At 38.4% G+C, this 23,887-nt stretch overlaps 1 protein-coding gene across 5 annotated transcripts in view; it reads right to left on the reverse strand.

Moving 5' to 3' along the window:
- The window catches only part of MPPED1 (metallophosphoesterase domain containing 1), a 65,730-nt gene that overhangs the window by 13,251 nt on the left and 28,592 nt on the right, over nt 1-23,887 (reverse strand). For all 5 annotated transcript variants that reach the window (XM_080562803.1, XM_080562800.1, XM_080562804.1 and 2 more), the window contains exon 4: nt 17,228-17,449. In XM_080562803.1, coding sequence (XP_080418929.1) covers nt 17,228-17,449 — 222 coding nt within the window. The remainder of the gene's footprint in view (nt 1-17,227; nt 17,450-23,887) is intronic.

Below are 23,887 nucleotides of genomic sequence, written 5' to 3' on the forward strand. Positions count from 1 at the left end.
TCCTGTTCCATTACTGACGCTTGACTAACATTTCAAAAATTAGCACGTCTGCAATCTTCATGATGATATATTTTCTACTTTTCCTTTTGGAATGCTGCAAAGCACGTCTACTGAAAACAGCTTAAAAATACAGAGCTTGCTAAAATATAAAGCGATTTGGCTTACCCAAGGTAAGAAAATTCTGGTGAAGGGAAAAACAGAAGGGGGCTTTGCAAATGTTTCCTTTTTCTACAGACGACAAAAGCCTCAAGTTTTCTAGAGAGGTGTCTGAAGGCTTTCTGTGTTCATGGCTAGGAGACGGCTCATCTCCTAGCTCCTCATCACACAACTCCCTGCATACCCAGGTGTCCAGAAAAAAAAAGAAAAAAAAGCGAAGCTTTGCACATCTGCCACTGGGACCAGAAATATATCTCAGCCTCCAGAAGCTGTGACAAGTGAGGTGAAGCTGTGTGAAGATGAGATGCTAACAGCATGAAGCAGAAATGTTGTTTTGAGTCAGGTGGCTCAGACCAGGGCAGCTGGCTGAGAAAAAGACCTAGCCCTTCACCAGCTTCTGCCTTCATGTTTCACACCACACGTATCTGGTTAGCTGTTCATCATCCAGCAGGCTTTCCTCCCAGGAGGAACAGCAGCTGGCTTGCAGGTACATGACTTCCCTTCCTACTGCTGGGGCAATCACTCATGGTCTATTCACTGGCTTATTTTGCAGTCAGCTGCTCACAACTTTGGTTTGTAATGCTGTCATACAGACCAAACCCCAGTCTGATCAGAGATCTTTATGTTCCGCTCACCACTGACGGGAGTATTTTTCTCTCACAGACATGCTGTGAAAATAAAGCAAATGAAGTCTGAGGTGCTCAGATGTCACAGAAGTGGCAGGCTTTATAAAAAACATACAGAGGTTAGGCTTTTTCCAGATTCCCTACCCCTGCCTTGGGATCGCACTACAAACCTTGTGTGCCAAGCAGCTTCCTTCACCAACACGAAAACACTCAACTACTTGGCAAACAGTATTTAGGCCCAGAGCAAGTTTTCCAGGAGCAAAATCTCACTGACAGAAAATATTTGCAATGGCAAACAGGGGGCAAACAAAGAGTCAGTCAGCACAGTAAATCCTGCTTCAGCTGTTAAAAGCCTCTGAGAGACACAGGGAATGCAGCCCAGTGCTCCCACCCGCTGCCCAGGACAGGATGGTCCCCAGGACCTCAGTGGGATGCAAGGTCAGGATCTGTCCCACCGCCCGATGGCACACTAGGCACAGCAAAACCGGCTGCAGCCAGGCTGCTCCCCTGGAAGAAGCGAAGAGGAAAGAACAATATTTGCCAAAGAAGAAAAGGTCAAAAACCTACCAAGCCGTTATTTTAAGCACACAATGAAGCATTTATAAGGAGACATAATTGTGACCATCACAGGTCGCATCAGCAGTCAGTTTAATCCTGTTGAAACCCAAATGACCACGAATTGCACATGCAGACGTGAGAGCCTCTGCCTGCCTCTCCTAGGCCCAGCCTGAACGTCGCCGCTTGTTAAAAGCCTGTTTCCCCTTATGAATAGGCATGATCTGCTTATTAAGACCTACAGCACTTTCCCCCGTCCCTGCCTCCCTTTGTGCCTGTAGCTCGCGCCCACCCGAGCTGCGGGCTGGTAAGTTATGCACGCTGGAGCTGTTCTTTTGTGAAGGGGAAATGTTCGAACTCGCCTGATTTGCCATAATGCTGTCTTTTGTGACAATCCCAAGATCGAAAGAAATGGTTGGAGCATTTCTGACAAAAATATGAAGTCCCAGGAAGGATTCAGTGGGGGATGGTAGTGTGCTTTACATTTAAGAGGGAAGAAAAATCATGCACTTCAGTGCCCTCACCCCCAAAGCAAAACAATCTTCATATGCATGCAGGGATTTTATAAAACCCCAAGTCCCTTCTTCAGAAAATTTATTGCAAAACAGCCATCAAAGTTTCTGGGTAGGAAAAAAAATCTTCTCTAATACCCACTAACAAGTATGTGATCTGGATGTCATGCATAGACAACTTGGTCTAAAATTTTCATTTATGATGAAACCTGAAAGCAAAGTTGAAGTCTTGATATCAAGCACAGAATTTCTGGATCTTTCATTAGCGCTTGCTCAGGAAATGTGTAATGTTTATACAGATATAGATGTTTCAATAATAGTTTGCATTTTATGAAGAAAATGCTATAAAGTATGTTCTAAAAGAGAAAATCTGCTATTTAAAAAAAAAAGTATTTGGCAATTAGAGATGTACATCATGAATGTATTTCACCTCTGAAGTGAAGCACTCATGTAGAAATGTACTTTGATTTAGATCTTATATTCTTAAAGGGAACAGTTTGGATCTCTCCATTTACTCTGAAATGCAACGGTATTACTATTATAAGAATAATGATTGTCTACATATAAGACTCTAGGGGGAAAATATATTGGAAATGAATTTGTTTACAGCACAATTAACCTTATGTTAAAAACATATGAACAAGTTTTGCAGGTCAAATAATCCACCATACAAAAAGGGCTGAATTATCAGAATTTGTGCTAGCAATCGGATGTTGCTTTATGTACTGAATTTCTATCTTTCTGTTCTAAAGTAACCATTGGAATAATTTTCTTACAGAATGATAGTTGCTATGACAACCATAGCAAATTTTCCTTTTCTGAAACAGATGTCTCATTTAGTTGAAAATTAGAATGTGAAAAACCCATGGGAAAAATTAATTCAAACTTTAACAGAACACTGACTACAATGTAATCTCTTATAGGTTAACCCCTTAACATCTTTCTGCACTCTTATAGTAACCTTCTCATAAATTCTAATTAAACCAGTTCAACCTCCTATGAATGACCTTCTCAGCTATCATTAGCGCTTTAGTTGTCTTTGAAAGTAGCATTTCTGTTACAATAATAACAGAAAAAAGTCATACGAAAAAAAAGTGGTCAAATATATTACTGCCTTAATTATTTATTAGTTTTTCTTCTTCTATTCAGCTACTCCTGGAAAGAGCAACTGTCTAGTCCAAGAATTCTTTTGTCATTTAAATGGGGCATAACTTAGTTTTACATGTGATTTACTGCAAAGGGCAGTGATGCATTACACAGACTTGACCTGTAATTTATGTGAACATCGAAGGTTTTCAATTTTCATACCACTGGTATGCATCTCACTCTGGTCAGCAGACGTACAAGGGGACACAAAAAAGGATACTTGACTAGGGAAAACTATCAACGTGCATGTTTTTTTCTATTACACTCAACGAGAAGGTGAAGTCTAAATCATTACCTTGGCTTTATTTAAACGTTGTAACTTAAAGAATGGATTTCTTCCTCTCTGTACATTAATCTGCTCGACAGGAACCTCCATGGTACTCTGCCATCAGCTACAAATGAACCCTACAAATGAACAGGCAGCCACTGGGCAGTTACAAAAACGTTCCCACCACAGCACTGCCTTAGTGCTCGCGTGGTGCAAGCTAGCCAAAGAACTTCTGGACTGCCAGATTTACAGCAGCAGCTTCATCTGGGTTGTCCGGTTGTTTTAGACAAATCCTGCCACCAGTAGGCACACAATTACTCTTGTTGACTTCAAGGGATAACTCCCTTACAGAGTCCAATATCCACAGGGAGCTATGGGTGGTAACAGACTCAATAGTTATTAGCATATCAAAGGGATCAGTGGGTAACATCTTGTGTGCACCTGAAGAGCAAAAAATATACAACTAGAACACAATCATTATATCTCCTCATTTCTGTAAAGCTTCCTACATAAATCTTTTCTGCAGCTGAAAGGCAAATTCTCTCACTAGAATTCCTCTGCTTACAAAATAAATTTAAATGGTTCATGAACACATGCAACTTGTACCCGTCTTTCCTCCACAACAATTGTCATTTTTCTCTTGTAGGAAAATAAGCAGAGAGTGGCCTATGACTGTAAAGAAGCTCAGTGGGAAAAGAATGGAACAAATCCTCTCATTTCCGCTCCCCTTCCCTACAATTGTAGAGACACACATCAATCTAATTTTTCCTGCTCTTGATTTATTAGTTACAGTTCAATGAACAAGGCTATACAATAACGTATACCTTCCTTGTCTGCTTGGTGTTCACATCCTTCAGGTGATCATCAACCAATCTCTTTAAGTGCCTTTCTAGCCAAGTAGCTATCTCCAGTAGTTATCTAAGTAGCTATCTCCAGTTCACTGAGTATTTTTTACAGCTTTTTACTCAGTTTTCTCATTTTCTCTCCAAGTAAAGAATCATAAAAGTATGCCTTCTTTTTCTTTTTTTTTTTGGTGTCATCAGTTGTTTCTACATCTAAAGTAGGTGTGAAATAACAATGTTCTGTCTTTTTTTCTTTGCCGCAAGAGGACAGCCCAAAACAGGCAGGGATCGAAGGAACAATTGGGCCATTAGTGCTAAAAAGGACTGGCAGGGCACTATTTGTTTGTAGGCTCTGAACAAGCGTTCATCACCTTGGCATCAAAGCATATTAACAGCATAACTGAGATGCAAAGAAGAACATGTTTTGGAAGTTGTGAGGAAACATATTATGACCAGCTTCCATGTGAGAGAGACAAGGGTGGTACATTATTTAGAGAAGTGGTGTACAACAGTGTACAGAAAGGATTAAATTATGCAAAAAAACCTGAAATTCACCTATTCATAATATTGGAAGCCAGGCGTTTTAATGAAAGCCAAGGCCTCATACTTAAATCAATTAAATGCGCCTTCTAGTTAATCTCATAAATGATTATCCTCTGGAACACACAGCCACCAAGTACAGCTCAGCAGGTGAAAGTCGAAAGTGGCAGGGAGAGGAACTAAGCTAAGAACTTCAGCTAAGACAATAAAAGGCTTGCACAGCATTACCTAGGGAGTCTGTAGTGAACAGCAAATCGAATTTGGATCCTCCATCAGTCTACTGGCCACAAGAAGTACATTTCTTCCATGGGAAAGTTTGCTGTGTTTTTTTTTTTTTTTTTTTTTTTTTGCCTTACTTGCTTTGCATCTGAAGTTGTAATTCTCAAAACTCTGAATCATATTAAATTACTGTTTTCACAAAAGGAAAGGAGTGTAAAAATCAGAATGTGGCCCTTTGTCAGTAATTATTTCTTTTGCAATTTGAGTTACACATGAAATCATCCATCTTTTGTTTAGTAAAGGATTTCATACATCTCTGACTGGAAAGAAGAAAGAATGAGCTGTGACTAATAGGAACTGATCATTTCTAAACATTAATTTGTTATAAAACAATGAAAAATAAAATGAAATCTACTTTATCTTCATAACAAGAACAAAGAAGATAACAGGTAAGAAGAAAAAATAATTAAAGACTGAACATGCCAACACCAAATGCAAATAGTTTATTTCATTCTGCTGGGAACCAAATGATAACATCCCATCTGATATTTTTTTAAAGAATAAAATAAACTCCACAAAGAACCTTTAAAGCTCATTTGGAATAATTAGATACGAGATTCAATGCTGAGGGTACAGATGTAGAACTGTATGGACATTCAGTATTATGGATTTAATGCACGGCTAACGGGTTTAGCTCCTGGTATCTCAGAGTCTGTTCCCTCAGTTTTCCCAACATGAAAAATATATGTACAGGTAGGTTACCCAGACTATATTTCAAATACTGGTAACTGTTAAGTCACAGTGAGAAGAAGGACTAAGAGGGAGTAAGGAGAGTGAACAGCCTCTATCCACAGTACAGTCACCATCTCCTTTTAAATGCAAAACTTGCCACGAATATAACAATCAGTATGGAAAAATAATTCAAGTCTCATCCGTGCATGGCATCTCTACAGTTTTTCACTACCAGATGACCTGACAGCTAAAGAAACATATTCTTCTTCCGCACATCTGGCTAGTTGGGGTTTACTGTAGTCCTTTAAGACTGTGCAGAAGTCAGCTGAAGAAATGGAATATCCCTCCAAAGGGAGATGCTATACTTGTGGTGTGGGGTTTTTTTGTTGTTGTTCGTTTTTTTACAATGAAGCTCCTGGAGGGACTCTCTTAGATGAAACATGAATAAAATACATAGGATGCACAGGTGCACTGAGAATTGATAAAAAAGGCCCTCACAGCAGCCACTTGTCAGTTTAGTAACTCACCAGGTTTACATTCTTTTCTCAAAATACCAGGACTAATTAGGCCATATGGACTAACTGCCTGCCAGTTCTTTCCCTGTTTTCCTTCTTTTTTTTCTTTTTTTTAAAGAAAAATCAAAGCCATTTTGAGTTAAGCAAGCATGAAAATGCTTCCAAACAATTAAATTAATACAGTGCATGCGTATATACACATAAACTGTATTATTGTTAACATTTTCAATTTAGCAACAGATGAACCTATTTCTTGTTTTAAACAGCACATACTGATATTTCATATGGCCTGTTTCTACCTGAAGTGAACAACATACAAGCAATCCTAAAATCCAAATTAATGTTTTCCTGCAGTCCTAAATTCACCCCACACTAGAGTGGTGGAAAGCAACTGCTGCAATGTAACTTTCTATGCCTACAGCTTAAATACATAGACGTTCATTCAGCTAGCCAGGAATTCTGAGATAGCCTTATAAAAATAATATACTTACCTGATGTAAATTATACAATTAGAAATATGAGACACACACAGGTGTAGCCTTCCATTTTAATATTGGTTCAAATTTGCTTTTTTACTAGGGACGAAAATCCTCATATTAATTCATATTAAATGATGTCGATTTATAAAATAAAATTATGAACGACAAATCCAAAGGAAGTGTTCTGATGTTAAACAGCTCCACAACAAGTGGTAGATTACTGCTTTTTTCCCCTTAAATTCTGGCCAGAAAAAAAGAGAAAAAAACTGGGATAACCATGTTACAATTAGACCCTGTGATGGTGGCTCTGTTTACAGTTCTGCACTTCCTCAGAGCAGGATGTAAAGTCACAATCTACTTCTCAATGTAGCAATGCACCTATTGTGTAAAAACCTATGGAAAACACATACATACAAGCGACTGTGAAGTAGAGAGGCTGATTATCACCGGTGTAAACAGCTTGAAAGCTGGTGGAGCTCTGCCAGTTTACTCCAGCTGAGAATCAGCTCCATGTAGATCCGCTCCAAACTAGATAGCTATTTGTGTTTCTCTTGGAACATAGCCAAAGGGCTCATCACAGTACCCAACTGTGTTTACATCTTTGAAACATCCTGAAATTGCTGCTGTCTGAGACTACAGCCCAGACTACAGATAGAGCGGGTAGTCCTTTTGTTCAAGTGGTGAAAAAAAAAAAGAAAAAAAAAGCACGCGCACACACACACACACACAAAAAAAAACACTTTAAACTTTAAAATCTGCTCTGTCTCATAAAATTAAACTTTTAAGCAAATGTGAAAAATAAACAGAAAACTGCTGTGGGGGATTGCTATTTCACTCTCGTGGTTTATGAACTGCAGGAAAGTGTAGCCAATTCCCTGTAGTGAGATTACAGGTCTCCTCTTCTATAGGTCTTAAATTAAAAACCAGCTGAATACAAAGTGAGCTAGTTTACTGGATCAGAAAATTCAATTATTTCTGCTAAGTAACTGAATGTGAACTACTTCATTCCAATAATATACAACTAATAATTATCACCCAAGAAAGAACTTTTTTCTACCAAGTTAATTAAACTGAAGCAATATATTTTTCGACTGCTCTCAAATTTAACTAAAGCTAGAAACATTTGCAACAAAACAAGCAAATGCAAATCTCCAGTCATATGCAGAAATATAAAGCCACACCATTTATTCAGACATTACAAGAAAAAGCACTTACCCCGAAATGTGATGGGAAATAAACATAACTGCTGATCTATATTTAGCAGACATACACAGAAGTACGCATGCACACATAGCGTCATGTCCTCCTGCACTCCGGTACAGATGCAGTGGAGGAACACAACTGCAAAGTGGATGCAAAGGATCTTTGCATTCAGCAACTGAGTAAGCTCACTCTGTGAGAGGTCACTGTGAAACATCTTAGAGAACTGATCCATATCCAACATGTATGTGTAAGCAGTACACAACGGTGTTTGACTTACTGGTTTTTTCTCTCTTTGACTATTCAGAGATTGAATTGTTCCAAACTCCTCAGCCCTGGGCAATGTTTGGGAGAAATCTTTTTTGAGAGAAAATATTTTCTGGAACATTTGTTAACAGGAAAAGAAATAACGAATATTCTAAATTGCTGTCACTTAAAAAAAAAATCCCACGGGAAATGGAAAAGTAAAAGTTCTCAGGAGTACACAACAGCTAGAATTTATCACACTGGCCTGCCTTTGATTATATTTATGAGCTACGATAGATATAGTTAGATTTCCACTCCCATTCACTCAAATAACCTACTGCAGAGTTTAATTAGTTAACAACAAACATGCTACTTTAACATGCTACAGAAAATTCACTTGCAGTCTGAGAAATTTTGATTTTGCCTCATAAATATTTTTTTCAGCAATTTTTTATGATTCTGGCTAATTCTTTTCAGTCACTTAATCTGTAGTGCAGCATTCATTAAAAAGACCTCTCCTGAATTCAGTATGATTGCTAATATGAGCAATGACAGCTGTATACCTAGTGTCTACTGAATGAGACTCAGATTTCCTGTTTCCAAGTCATGTAAAGAGAACTACTTGTCAGGACATGTTTATCAGGTGAAATGCACTGATTTTAGCAAAATGCCACTAGTAAAAAATGAAACAAAAAAAAAGGGGGGGGGGGGGGGGAAATTATCCAGTGATCTGTTTCTGCTGTTAAACCAGCCAGAATGCACTCTTAAGTCTCACTTTCTGCCCCTGGAAAACCTTTTACTCTTCAAGAGTTCAATATCTTACAATTCTCCCCACCACCTCCCCTAAACAGCTGAATTTAATAGATCAAAATCATTTTGCAGGAAAAACCATTCTTACAATCTCCCATATGCTGCAAACTAAACTACACTGTATTGCGGTTTTAAGTGTTTTTAGAAGCAGCACTTTCCAAAATGGAAAACAGTTTCTGATAAGTACAGAAAAGGAAATAAAAATATCACTCGAGCATTCCATTAAAACACAATTAAACCTGCATCTATGCACTGCAGTCTGTAATTAATGTATTTTAACAGGATGATCAATTTTGCTTTCTCTCTTCTGAACATGTTGTTATTTCTTACACTTCTGTCACACCTTACCTACCTTTTACTGAATGCCTGAAATAAAAAGTCTTCAGCATTCTAACTGTAATAATACAGCCACATCGGGTAGGCTTAGAAGCCAACCTCTTCCCCAGAATTTCTGAAACTTGAGATGCCTCATTTCTAAATAATGAGTGACACCTATTCCTCCCACTCATGATATTCATTTTCTTCTAGAACCATGTCTGTGTACCTAAATTACTCATTTATATTGTCTAACTCAAAGTCACTAATAAAGACAGAGCTCCAAACAGCTCCTGACTTGCAAAATCAGGGAACATCCACCATTATTAAAACATATTTCTGAGCAACCAAACCCCAGCACTCAGTAGTATTTCCACATCCAGCATTCTGTAAACTCCATCACTGACAGAGCTAGACATGAAAACAAGCCACCTGCTCAAAAATTTACTTAATCTGCAATATGCAATGAATGCAAGAATTTTAGAGTGGTATTTTACTGTTTTATGTAACAGTACAAAAGCAACTGCACTTCAGTTATTTGTATTTTTATCTGTTGACTAAGTGAGAATGCAGAAAGGAGAGAACAAATGAGGGTCAGATATTTTACTTAGATACATTTCTAGTTTGGTTTTGTCCAGTAACACACATTTTTGAGTCTCTCTACGTCTTCTTCAGGTGCAAAGTATTGAATAGTGTTTTGCAGATTTGAAAGGGAACTTAAGAATCAAAGCAGTCATTCTGATGCATAAGAACAGTAATCATTTTCTGTGAATTTTACAGAGAATGAAATGTGCAACATAGTATTTTGCACTGTTGCTGCTTGCTCTAACATGGGTAAGCCATGCTCCCAACTTGGGAGGTACATTATGCTAAATGAAGTCAATATTTTATTTTAATACAGTTTCATTTTAATTGATGTTCACCTCAATGACTCTAAAGATTTGTACAAGGTCTGGCAAAGTAAACATGAGATGATTCATCAATAGCAAAATGTAAGCATGTCCCTATCATGAAGTGAATCTATAAATCTTTGTTACATTATTCTACTGATGGAAACTGAGTTCAGTGAGGAATGAAAGAGACTATTACAGCTGCTCTTGAAAAGATGGAGGAGAAAGGCACTGAAACAGAGACCTAAGGATTGGGTAGGCTAGACTCAGCGTGAAACAAAAATGAGTCTGCCTCATCTTGCCCTTTGCATGCTCTTTTAAACAACTGCAATTACACATGGAAGTCACCATTCAGCCTGTCCAAAGGACGCATGTTCACACATGCGCACATGCCAATAGAGTTTGAGAATAAGTATAATAAAGTCACCTACATTGTGACTAAAAAAAACAAATCAGGCAAGGAAAAAAAAATCAGATGAGAGTTACACACCTGTGGCACCACTGATGACACTGGACTGCAGAGCTTGAATAAAGACACTGGGCTGCATGTTGTGAACAGTACACATACCTGCACTGCGTCTACAGAAGGACCTAACACCAAAGGGGGGTGATGACATGCAGAATAAGGCCCTTGCTGAGGTTGCTTTGGGCTGAAGCTGGTATCCGACACTCACTAACAAAACCTGCAGATCGCTGTGTCTTGCACTGGGATGAAGCTCAGTCAGAACTCACTGAATGTCCCTGGCCCAGGATGCTAAGCTCAGTACACTCCCCCCACACATACCCCTAACCTTCTTCATTTGATTTCCATTATCTGAACAAAAATGTTGTATGAGAGATGTTGGTCTGTGTGTAAACAAATGATGGCTCTATCTAATCAACATCCCATTGGAGAAAAGCAACAACAACAACAGAAAACAAACAAAACAAAACAAAAAAAAGGAGTCCAGCCTGAGCATCTGCCACTTCAGCAAAAACGGTCACAAATGACTTTCTAGGCTGATATTAATCTTTGCTCTCCCATTCTCCCTGACTGGGAAATAAAAGTTTCTGAAGTTCCAGATGGGCTATAACAAAATAATGAAGGAGGAAATGTGAATGCATAGACACTAGAAAAAAAATGTAATTCTGCAAAAAGAAAAATGAGGTTCTGTTCCAGAGGAACAGATCCCTCCAGATAATCAAAGCAAAACAAAAATCTTCTCTCTGGATAATGAGTCTGGAGGCAATCTCATCCTAAAGGGCTTCTTTAAGCTATCCAGGACAATATGCCATTTAGAATAAGGAAATGGTCATGTTTGGCAAGAGGGGTTTGATTGTCCCTTCCTCTTTCACATTGCTGAAAATGAAAAAAAATCAAAAAGAAATAAAAGGTTCCCCTGCCACCTTGTATGCCTGTTTTAGGACAGGATGACAGAAGTTTCTCCTACAGCTCTGTACAGCTGCTTAGAAGCATTACAGAGATTCAGTGGGTGGGAAGAAGTTGCCTTCCTTTCTGTCACTTACATTTCTCTTGCTATGTCATGTAAAAGGTGTACTTTTCCCTTACCATTAATGCACAATAGCTCCCCTTGTAATAGAAAATGCCACCAGAATTCCTGCCCTTATCCACAAGGTCAGAGCATAAACACAAAATAACTGATCTTCTGCAGATGCACACCTTATCAATAAATTTAAGGCAGAGGTGCAATATTAGACATTACAGGGGCAGTAGTATAACCTTTGCCAGATACAAACAACTTCTGATTATTGACCTGTGATCATTCATCTTAAAGTCTTCTCATTAGTTATTGCAAGCAAGAGGAGAAGAACAGAGCTACGTTATTTACTCACTGAGTTGCATAAAATTTGACATAAAAAACATGTAGTACAGCAGAGTTTATTAAGCTCCAGCCATGTCTCAGCCTGTTATTGGAACCTTGTGCAGCAGAGCAGAGGTAGCAACACTCAGGATCGCATACATGTATGAACCTCAGCAAGGTGCTCTCATGTTGATGCAAAAGCACACATGCACCTTTACATTTATTTATTTTTACATGGTGTTTCTAAACAATGAGCATAAAAGGACTAATACATTGTTGCCTCATTCAGAAAGCACAGCAGATCTTGTGCACGGAATGCATCAGGGTTTTTTTTTTTTGTGTAAACAGCGTGTGATTGTGCAATTAAAACCTTTAGCAGTGCAAAGGCACAAGTGGATTGTATCTTAATTCTAGCTATAGCTAACACTAGAACTCTTACATTGTGGGGGTAATGAACTATAATTGAAGGCTTAAGATCTATAACCGAAATGCTCAAAAATCATTAATCAATATAGTTCCATGAATGATGTCCTCATGGATATAGTATCCAGTCTGATGACAGAAAAAAAAAGACGTTCTGCTACAATTCAGTTTCAGATTTCCACTTTTATTTTGGCTTTCTGACTTTCAAACCACCTGTCTGGACTGTCCACTGCTTGTCAGCAGTTTGATATCAACAGCAAAGCTCTCTATTGTAAGGACTTTTTTGATACCTGTTCATTTCAGGTATCAAACGCTTATACCTAGTTCTAGCTCCATAGTGGCATTTACAATTACGGAAACATTGCTCAAAAGGGACCTTTGGAGGTCTTCAGTCCAACCCATCACTTCAGGGAAGCCTATCACTCTCACTAGATCTCATCTGCCATGACTGTCCTGCCAAGTCTTCAAAGCACCTCAGGCTGGATACTCTGCCACCTCTGTGTTGCTCCTGCATGCTGCAATTGTATCTATACATTATGATTTTACATGTTACTGAAAAACAAATTAACTCCCCCTGACAAACGGCTTCATGCTTTGGAAGGCCCAACAGTCACAAGAACATTTTATAGAAGCATTTTTTATAAAGTATTTGAGTTATTTTACCTATTGGCTTTTCTCATAGTAGTCCAGAATGAATTAGGGTGTTTAAAAGTACTTTCCAATCAGAAACTTTCCAATTTACAACAAATAATGTTGAAGAAGTAAAGTCTTTGTTTTATATTCATAGCAACTATGGCAATTCTTGATGCAAGACTGCTTCCAGGCCTGTGAATTGTGTTCTGGCCACGTCCTAGGTTTTGCTGGGATGAAACCAGACTGCAACTTTCTGTGACTACCTTTAAACAAACAAACACACAAACAAAAAATAATCATGGTGTTCAGGCTTTATATGGGAAAAGAAACCCGTGCAGTTCTGTGTCTGTGCTAAGCTAGAAGGCAACACATTGCATTCTTACTGATACTCTGCTTATCCAGACCTGAGAGTCAATACTGTGTGGTGCACTGTCAAGAGCACCAGCCTACTTGGCCAAACATAGCCACAGAAAACCCTTAAAACTCAAGATTGCTCTGGAGGCATCTAAAATCTTAGTATTCCCAAGTTTCTCATGAAGTACCAAATATTTCTATCCTCCTCTCTCCTATCATTTATACTAATCATCCAAGATATCGGTGTGTTGCAAATACCAATTTTTAAACAGCAGCTTCTGCGCTTTGCAGCTTGAATATAAAAATGGCTGCTTCCTGCTTGATTATAATACTAGTATAATTAATGTTTAAGGCAGTTAATTTTTTGTTAGTGAGTAGAGGCTCAATCTGGCACTTGAAATCTTGCCCTTGAAGCCCAGGAGAGTTATAGCTTTGGTTTTTGAGACAAGACAGTGTCCCATTTCTTCTTGCAATTAAAAATAACCACTGAATTTTAGATAAGAATAGAGGTCAAAATACCCAAGAGCTATTGAAAATATTTAACCATACACAAATGGTATATAGTTAAAAGGCCTTAGAGACTGGCACCTTATGCAAACCAATCGAGCTTTCATGGTTTACTTTGCAACTAAAACATCTTAAGCAGAACTATAATCTAATTCTGAATAGGTCACACATAAAAACACAGATGGCTACAGATAAAAACACTAAATTAATGCTGGTTGGCATTCACTCAGACCTTACTCCTGGGTTCTCAAAGTACTTTGCAAATATTGATCAGCCTGTTTTATAATGGAGGGATATCTGTAGCTTGTGTTTATTTTTACAAAGGGTGAAGTAAGACAGAGGATCAGGGCTGTAATCAGAAACAGAAAGGTAGGAACTGGGGTCCCCATCTTTAATTTCTAGATAGCTCACCTTCTAGTTAGAATCATGCATGTACAACAAACAGAAACTCTAACTGGCAGTTCTCCAATCAAAAAAATCCGTTAAAAAACAAACAAACAAAAAAACTATACGCCTATTTTCAAGGCTGGAAAATAAAGTATTTTAGGTTACTGAGCAAGCAACTACACGAAACTTACCTTTCTTGTTGAGCTCTGCACGGTTTAAGAACTCTAAACTTTGAAGTCTTGACTAGATTCATAAACATTTTCTAAAGGACTGGCTTCATGATACAAAGGCAAAAAAAAAAAAAGATTCTCCACAAGAAGTACACCAAAGTTCTGTACTTTTTAGTTTTTATCATTATTGTTATGATGTATAAAGAAACTGAGATTAATTTCCCACAGATATTATGAAAACACCTTTCTTTTCCAGGCAAATGAAGTATAGAAACAAAAAGAAATGCTAAAGAACAGTGGTGCTCATTAGGCACAGACTTGTACTACAGCCTTCAATTTATCAATCAGGCAGTTTAACCCCCACACAATAGCTTTTTCTCTTTCTACGTTTTCTGACCGTTGGCTTGGCTGATGTAACTTTTCCAATTCCGCATGTGGCCTTCTGACAGAACAATGAAGAGCAACTTCTTATTGCTGTTACTTTTGTTATTGCTGTTGTTTTCATTGGACATGACATTGCTTAGCAGGGAAACTTCATTCAGCATTGCATAGTAACAAACTAAAACAACCAACCAACCAACCAACCAAAGAGTTTGGCTGGAACAATATGATTATGATGCCAGGCCTAATCCAACAGAGCTGGTGCAGGAAGATTTAAAATTGCAAAACGACAAACCACCTTGCCAAGCAAGGAGAAGGGAAAAGAGAGGTGTTCAATCAGATGGAAAGCAGGCAATGTAGGGATATGCAGAGTCAAAGTTAAGCACCATCATGACTTTTGTCAACAGACTTTTGTCATAGACCCCTGGAATAATCAGCAGAGAGGAAGGGAATCAGTGGATTCCCACTACACTTCCCCTTCTCAGCATTAGGGCAGTGTCACCGATTTTTGTAATACTGTGGATGCTACAATGCCTCTTTCCAAGATACCCATTCTCAAGGCTGTAGGTACCAGGTCTTTCTGGTAAAAAAAAATAAAATAAAAAAGAAAAGCTTCGTTGGCCTAGGTTCCATCACCAAGACTTTATCTCATATGCAGTAGGTGAAGATCTTCAAAGGACTCTACAACACTTACCTTCTGGGACCACAAGGGGTGGGAGGTAAGTTAGTGGCACTGCAAAACACATACTGTGGAACTTAAGATATAACCTGAAGCACTACAGAATAGAAAAAATAAGGATGACAGTAAATCTAAATGAATATACATTGAAGATGAAAAGCAATCTTTTTTTCATGAATTGTCATGCCAGATATCCTAGACAACTTGTGCAAAATCACAGGATAAGTGCACAAAGGGAATGCAGCAAATCTAATTTTACAGGAACATTGATGGTTTAATGGGAGGAAAAAAAGTTTTCTCAACAGATTTTTACAGACCTAATCAAACACAGAAAGTTCAAATGGTTTCTTTTAGCCTCCACTTAGTGCTACTTTATAGACAGTCTTTTGCTTTGATTTAATTTATCTAGACTTTAATGAGACTTTTGGTACATTACTGCCTGGAAAATTATTACTGACACTGGAAATATAGTGCCTGGTTATGAATACTGCAATGAAGATATGAAGTTGCCAGACACATTGTAAACAGAGCATAATTACAGTATTTACAGTTGAACATCAAAATGGGAAGAAATGCCAAGTGGCATTTCTCAGAAGTTAATATTGGGACTGATACCATCTAATATCTTCCCTAATAATATGGAAAATTAAGTAAATTGTACATTGATTGAATACACAATATACACAAGAGGAGATGAACTACAACACAGCAGGTGGGTAGGTTGAAAAAAAAAAAACACAAAGATCTGAAGATCTAAGAGGGGGAGAGAGAGAAGGGTGCAGTTAAGAGGGAAACTATTTGATGTAGAAAAATGTTGAATAATAAGCCTGGAGAAAATTAACACCCATCTCAAGTAACCAAATGGAAAAATGCCAATTTTCATTAAAAAAAAAAATCTGAGAGATTTCACAGTTTATTCACACTGAAAATTCACATTGGGGTATATGCATCAGGTTTGACAACTTGTTTGCTATATTCCAGCCTGATGTGATTTTACACGGACGAGTAACAGATTCCCTTAAAAGCCTGCCTTTTAAAATACATTTTAACTTATTTTAAATGTATACCGAATGCTCATGAAAGACCTGATTTATAACTGTGTTAGCAGAAATAGCATAGTAATGAAACATAAGCAACACAGAAGAATTACATATGAGGTCAAAGGTGGGGGTCAGGAAGCCAAAACCCATCTGTCTCTGATACTGTCAAGGAGCTTGAAGTGTTCGCTCTATGCAGTACAGCAAAATCCATGAAACACTAGGTTGCCACTGATTTGTTGACTTTAATTTAGAAGCTCAACTATACCTTGAGAAAAGCTATTACTGTAAAAAAGAAAGTAAGAATCTGATGTTAAGGGGAAAAAATGCCTGAACTGAAAAAACGCGTTCAGTATTTTATGAAACAAGCTTGCTGCATTAAATGACTACTGTATACACTGATGAACCGTAAATATCATCCGTAGGATGGAAACTGTCAAAAGAATGTATCTTTGCAATAAAATTAACCTGTAATTATATAAACTCACTAAGTGTTGAAAATGTATTTTATGACAGAAAAAAAAAAGCCTACATGGACTCTATTAGAGAACTGCTCCAGGGTAAGAATCTAAGGAGCACACTATCTTTTCCCCATCATTTTTTGGTTAACAATACCTATTCTATGCAAGTGTCTAATTTCACCACAAGAGTGATTCATTATAAGGCAATATATAAAAGTTTATCAAACCAAGTATTATTTTTCTTCCTAACACAATAATCCAAATATGGCTGAATGCATACGAAATGGCTGATGTGACAGCAGTCAATGGTATTTTTTTATGTATGCTTAAAAACCTGCTTACCAAGGGGAGCCATATATTCTGAATCCCCTCACGGTCACTTCAGAGTCTTGAAGATAGATGCAGTTTGTTAGAAGAGACTGTACATTTTCATAGCTCTCTGGCTTCAGCTTAGAAACAGAGGGGAAATAGTAAAAGTCCTGCTTGATTAAGTCAGCCATGAATTCCTGGTCAAAGGTCAATTCATGATTTCCTGCTATCACAATCTTGTATTCATAGGGCAGGCTACCTAAAACAGTGAAAAACACAAAAATTACTTGTTTTATGGAAAATCCAATAAAAGAAAACAGGCAGACTCACAAACTATCATCAATTCTTATAATATGCTCCCATATTTGAAACAATTGAGCATATTCCTACTCAGTGTTACTACAATTACTCCTGGTGATTTCAGGTAAATGACATTACTGTCTTTTTCAGAGCACAGTATGATTTGCTTGCTTAGCATTAATGTGTTGAAACTACTTTCAACTCACCAACCTTAAATAACGGTCTGCAGACTTCTGCTCTAGCATTTACTCCTATTTAATTGCCATTTGTGTTGCAAGTATCACTTACTGTGATGACAACTCAGTGACAGAAATTAGGATTCAAAGGAAACTGTCCACAACGCTTGAAAAAATAATCCCAGCTCTCTTCTCCCAGGCCTGCGGTCATTATCAGCTTGCACTGAGGAGGTCTCATTGACTCAAGGCTTGGGTCAGCCAGGGGGGGTTTGCTGCCCTCTTTGCCCTGATATGAGGACCAAGCCATCACGCAAGACAGGGCTTGGGCTTTGCTGTCAGAATTCCACATCCCCAAGACGAGTCTCACAGTTTGCCTCTGTCCCGTTTTTCTCTGCTCCATTTTCTCACTGACTTCCTTAGATCCATGGACTATAATTTAAAATGACTCATGTTTGAGAATATTTTACAACCCGTATTTAGTGAAAAACCTAACAACCTCCTGCTGAAGGCAAGAATATATATGCCCACACACGTGGGCTCTCCTGAGAGCAGCACTGCAACAGAAACTTTCCACCCAACTCCAAGTTTGGTTATCAAATGGACTCTGCACTTGGAAGCAGCAATCACCTTCCCAAAAAGATCAGCAGAAAACTTATACATATATCTGAGAGGAAGCAAAGATGGAAACTGTGTAAAGCTGCACTCACTACTTTGCTTCTGTGGTATTAATTTGCGTCAGGATGAAGACAGTCAGAACAGGAGAATGCGAGAAGTAGTAGGTATTTTACTGAAAAAGAAACCAACCTGGCACAGTAACAATCTTATCATTTCTAATTTTTAAAATGTATTATTTGTAACATTATATACACCTTTAGTGATGATCCCAAGCCTAACCCAGAATTAGGATGTTTAGAGAATATAAATTATTATAAATATAAATTACCAGACCATATACAGAGGCAGAAGCTGGCATAAGTAGGACTGAAGGATAAAATTCAACAGTGTGATTCAGAACTCCAGAAAGAGAGAGAGCGAACAGCACTAATCCAGAGGAGATACCATGTGGCTGAACACAGTGTCTGACAAATGAAAATATATGGATAACTCCTAAATATAACTTCCAGGCACTTCTAACACCTGCATTAGGAAATTTGATCTTACAATCTTTCCTGTTGTCCCAATACATATGTGCCTTTAGAAAATGTATTACCAGAAACTCTGTTCAGATATTTATTATTACACATTGAGATTCCATTATTTAACTGGAAGACTACTTGAAATATAAATACTGCAATTTTTTGCTTCTGAAATGCTTCACATTCTGCAGATGTGTACGCCATTTCCACAAGTTTTCTAGGTGGTGCACACCTAAGTTAAAAATGTTATTTACATGCTGCAATATGTATGGGCATTTACAGGCCTTAGAGCATTTTTGGGGAAAAAAAAAGAACGAAAAAAAAAAAAGAAATCCTGTATCCCACAATATTGTTAACAATTCCATTTCTATTTTGTTGTGTAAATCTTTTTCAGCTCATCTGATCCATCCATCTAGCAGCCAAGAACCTGCATGAGCTGGTTATAGTTGTTGCTTCCACTAATGTATTTATGTCATGTTGCTGTCTGTGGGTGTTACTTAGGCAATTAGTAAATTACTCTAAATGTACAGTTACATTTATTACAGTGGCGGCCAGAAGCACTGCTGCAGTTACAGGTCTGTCAGCTTTTCAATTAACAACTCTGTTTTTGATGAGTTTGCAACTCCGTTTTTTTCCCTTTCTTTTCCTTTCATTCCATACCAGGTGGAAGCTTGCTAAACCTATTTCCCTCTCTTTGTCTCCACAAGCTCTCTTTACCCTTTAAATCTTATTTTTTTGTCTAACACAGAGGTATTTTTCCTGTTATTTTTTGCACATAAATTTAACAGTATTTTGCTTCAACTTTGTCCTTTGAAGACTTATGAATATGTTTCATCTTTTACACCAGGCACACTCAGAGTGCAAAGTTAACCTTAGAAGGAAATCTTTGAAACCTTATTTTTGGCTGGGCGCTGCTGTCATGAACTATATGTATAAGACCTCAATTAAGTGGGTACAGACAAAGATTCTCAGCTATCAGACCATGATATTATTGACATGTTTCCTACCTTCCCTGCTTCCAGCATGAGTACTTACCAATTCTTATGACTAGTCCACATGCAGAAGTCAGCACCGAATGCTATACATCTTGCTGCACTAAAGGCACAATCCTCATACCACTGACCTAAGAGGTACCAGTACCACCTTGCTTTAGCAGGAACACAATCCAACATGGTGTGTGAGCACAATCCTGAGAAACTGCTAATGTTACAACTGCTTTTTACAGTTTAAAGATCCACCAAGCATTAGCAATATCCGATTGATATTTATCTGAAAACTACCTCAGAGCAGCAACTTTCTTTCCTACTTCTGACCTACAGCTTTTTACTTTTTCTCATCATATTTAAATTATTTTGTATTTTCTTATTCTAGTATGTCCTTCCAACACAAATATATGGTTTTCCAACTCTAGGCACAGACTATGGCACAATTTCTAGCCCTGGTTTGGTCCTTGGCTAGGACCAAGACCTCTCCAAGAGCACACAGCCCAACAGCTCTTCTACAGCCTGAGTTTCTACACGTGCCCGTAACTTGAGAACAACCACTTCTCCATCTATTATTTTTTGTGCAAGCAGCACTTGGTCAGAGATCATTCAAACACTTCTAGGTTGACCAGTTTATTCCCACACCTGCTCGTAGGTGCTAATGGCAAGATGGGTAGAAATGACATCAGGAACATTTCCTGCCCCTTTTTCAACAAACTGTGCTGAGAATGTTGAATTTCCACTCATGAAGGTTTTCCTGGCTTTGGCAAGAATGATTCCTACCAAAGGCTACAGTGCAGAGGGGTCCCTTTATCTTCCATTTGCAACCTCCATGAAAACAAGCCTTACTAAAAGCACCGAGTAGCATTTTCATTTGCTAAGCTGTTTTCCTTTTTCTTTCCAAAATAGTCATACGCTAAATATAAAGTTTCCCTACCACTCAGCCATGTAGCCACCAATGAGACCATCATAATGACCCTGAATGCATCAAGGGTGACTAACAACCCTGGGGTGAAGGGGATAGAGCGCCAGTGGTACCTCAATCCTCCCAGTCAGGAGTTCAACAGCTCAGGTGGGAGGGTGTGCATCCCACAGTCAGTATCTGGTTGTGCAGCAGGTGCTGAAAGCAGGGCTCCCCCTTTTAAAACCACGGCACCCTTTCTGAAGAACAAAGGCTATTGTGCAGGGATGGGATTCCCTCGCAAACTTAGTCAAGAGTGTCCTTGCCAACGGGTTCAGTAGGAATGCAGTAGGAAGGGTTTTAAAGTAGGTGTGCTGGGGAAGGGTTGTCATACCATGAAGCGAAGGCATGGGGGCAGTGAGGAAGCAGCTGGGTGGTAAAAGGATGGTGAAGGGTCTCACAATGCCCTTGTGAAAGCAGCCTGACTGTGGTTCTTCTCAGGTACCTATATGCAGACACACAGCAGAGAACTACCAGGAGGAAGGAGAATTCCACACACAGTGGAGAGCTGTGACATCTCTGAGGCTATGGAGACATAGGGGGATAGCTTGCAGCTGGAGTGTTTCAATAGATGGACACAGGCTGTCTATCATCTTTGAAAAATCAGGGGTATCACAGAAGTTTCCAATGTCTAAAAAAAGGCAGATGTCCCACCCATCCTCAAGAAGGGCAAGAAGAGGAATCTGGGGAATTACCAGCCAGCAGGCCTCACATCAGGTCTGGGAAAATTATTGAACAAATCACCCACAATGTCATTTTCTAAGCACATTAAGGTTAGCGGGAATATACATCATTGATTTAACACAGGCAAATCATGCCTGACTAACACAATTGCTTTCTCAGAGGACACGATCGGCTCCATCAGGGAGAGCACTGGATTTTTTTCACTGTGACTTCAGCAAAACCTTTGACACTCTCTCATAGCATCCTTATAGCTAAATTGGTGAGATATGGATGGATGATAAGGTGGGTTGAATACTGCCTGGATCACTGGGTTCAAAGGGCCAGAATCCATGGTACAAAGTCCAGCTGGCAGTCAGTCACTAAAGTTATCCTCAGCCAACTATTCTGGGACCAATGCTGTTCTCCATCTTTACTAATAGCCTGGATGATCAGATGGAGTGCGCTTTCAGCATGTTTGCAGACAACACAAAATTAGGGGCATGGATCTGCCAACAAAGCAAAAGGCAGGTCTTGCTATACTAAGGAATACCCAAAAGCTGGAAAAATGGGCTGACAGAAACATCAAACTTTATCAAAAGTGAATGCAAAGACCTGCACCTAGGATGGAGTAACCTCATTCAACAAAACTACTAAGTTGTTTTCCTTAAATACAGTTCCTTAACTCAATTTAAGGAAAAAAAAATACTATGCGGATGGTCAAATAGTAGAACAGGTACCCAGAGCAGCTGTGAAATCTCCATCCTTGGAGATGTTCAAAATTAAACTGGACAAGGCTCTGAGCAGCCTACTGTAACTAGAGCTGTTTCGAACAGGAGGATGGACTTGAAGAGCTCCACAGGTCCCCTCTATCTTTTGTGTCTCCAAGTCCACACTGGAAAATGAAAAAGAATTTTAAAGAGCCTGTAATGCTGAAACGAATTAAATACTCATTTTGTGTTGTGATTCTAACGGAACAAATCTATGGTAGACAAGCTATTTAACACGACTAGAGAGTATGTTCCATTAACTTCAGTGTACGTTTCTTGTACTATCCATTTAGCAGATGAGTAGGACTAAATACCCGGCTGATAACCAATTAACATTTGATGCTAGCACATGGCTTTCCTGGTGGGCAGGTAGCAAACTCGGTTTTAATACAGAAGCTCTACGTATATAAAGATATTAAAGAAAATTTATCTGTCACAGGAATTCTGCGCACATATCCAGAACAAAATTAATTCCCCAGTAAAATTAAGGCAGCAAACATGTAAGAAATAGATCTGCCCTTCAGGAGTGCCAAGAAATACATTCAAGAACATATGCTATGGGAGTCAAAGATGTATTTTCAAACAAACAACACCAACAACAAAAGTTAGGTTTTGAATTTGGGGAATTTGGGAGAAAGCTACGTTTTTATCCTGATTTCTTATTTTGATTAGCCAAATCACGACAATAATTTTTGCTGAAGACCAGGAACCTCCCTGTTCTTCACATCTGAGAAGCTTCTGCTAAAATAACCCTGTAACCTGGTGATGAACTACAACTAGACCTGGTTAGAAAATTTTACCTGAACAGCCTTCCATACTAAAATCATTAAAATACCACTTCGATGGAATGGGATATATTTGGAAATTCATGTAATGATTCTGGCATTACCAAGGAAACAAAATGAAACAAAATGTCATTTAAAAATATTTTAGGGTGAATAAAAATTTCACTTCTAAGGAAAAATTCATTTTTTTTCCTCTCCTGGAAAGCCTAACTTGAAAGAAATAAAAAAATATTTTCCTCCATAATCAACCTCTAGCCACTTCATCCTATTTGGAATTGGAATCAACAAAAATGTTTGCACATCAAAATTCTGTCAGAAACACACTGGCTCCAATTCAGTCCCGGGCTTCAGGGCTTTCTCTTTCAGGACACATCCAGCATTTGCCTTCCGCCAGTTTGGAATGGGGCTCCAAACAACAATTTATTCTTCCAGCCATTATCTTAACATGGGTTAAGAGGTTTTTTTTCCTTCCTTTTCCTTCTCTGCTACATAGTTCTTCGTATCTTTTGCCTCATTTTTCCCTCTCCTTTTGTTTTTGCAATCTTCAATTGTATGCAGAAAAATGCCAGAGACACATTCTCTTGCACTTAATTCAGCAGTTTTAGAAAAGGGTATCTTTTTCTTACCCTTTTACCAATACAAAACTTGTAATGGTATAGAAGCATGATGTCTTACACTTCTGTACCCTCGTCTTTCAATATCCTTCTGAAAATGCCCAACAGATTCAAAAGTCATTTACTACAATAGGCAAAGTAGTAGAGGCCTCAAAGATAATTATGTTCCTTTGAGTTTCCCAAAAGTAAGAGCCTAGTAAGACTAACGTCCAGTCTGAACAAGAGGCTTCAAAGGGATGACAACTCTTAGGATATACCTACGATCCCATAGAAGGTCTGCAAGACAAAATCTAAGAAGTTAGGCAGCA

This window comes from Anser brachyrhynchus (genome assembly GCF_964034855.1).
Source record: "Anser brachyrhynchus genome assembly, chromosome: 1".
Lineage (NCBI taxonomy): Eukaryota > Metazoa > Chordata > Aves > Anseriformes > Anatidae > Anser > Anser brachyrhynchus.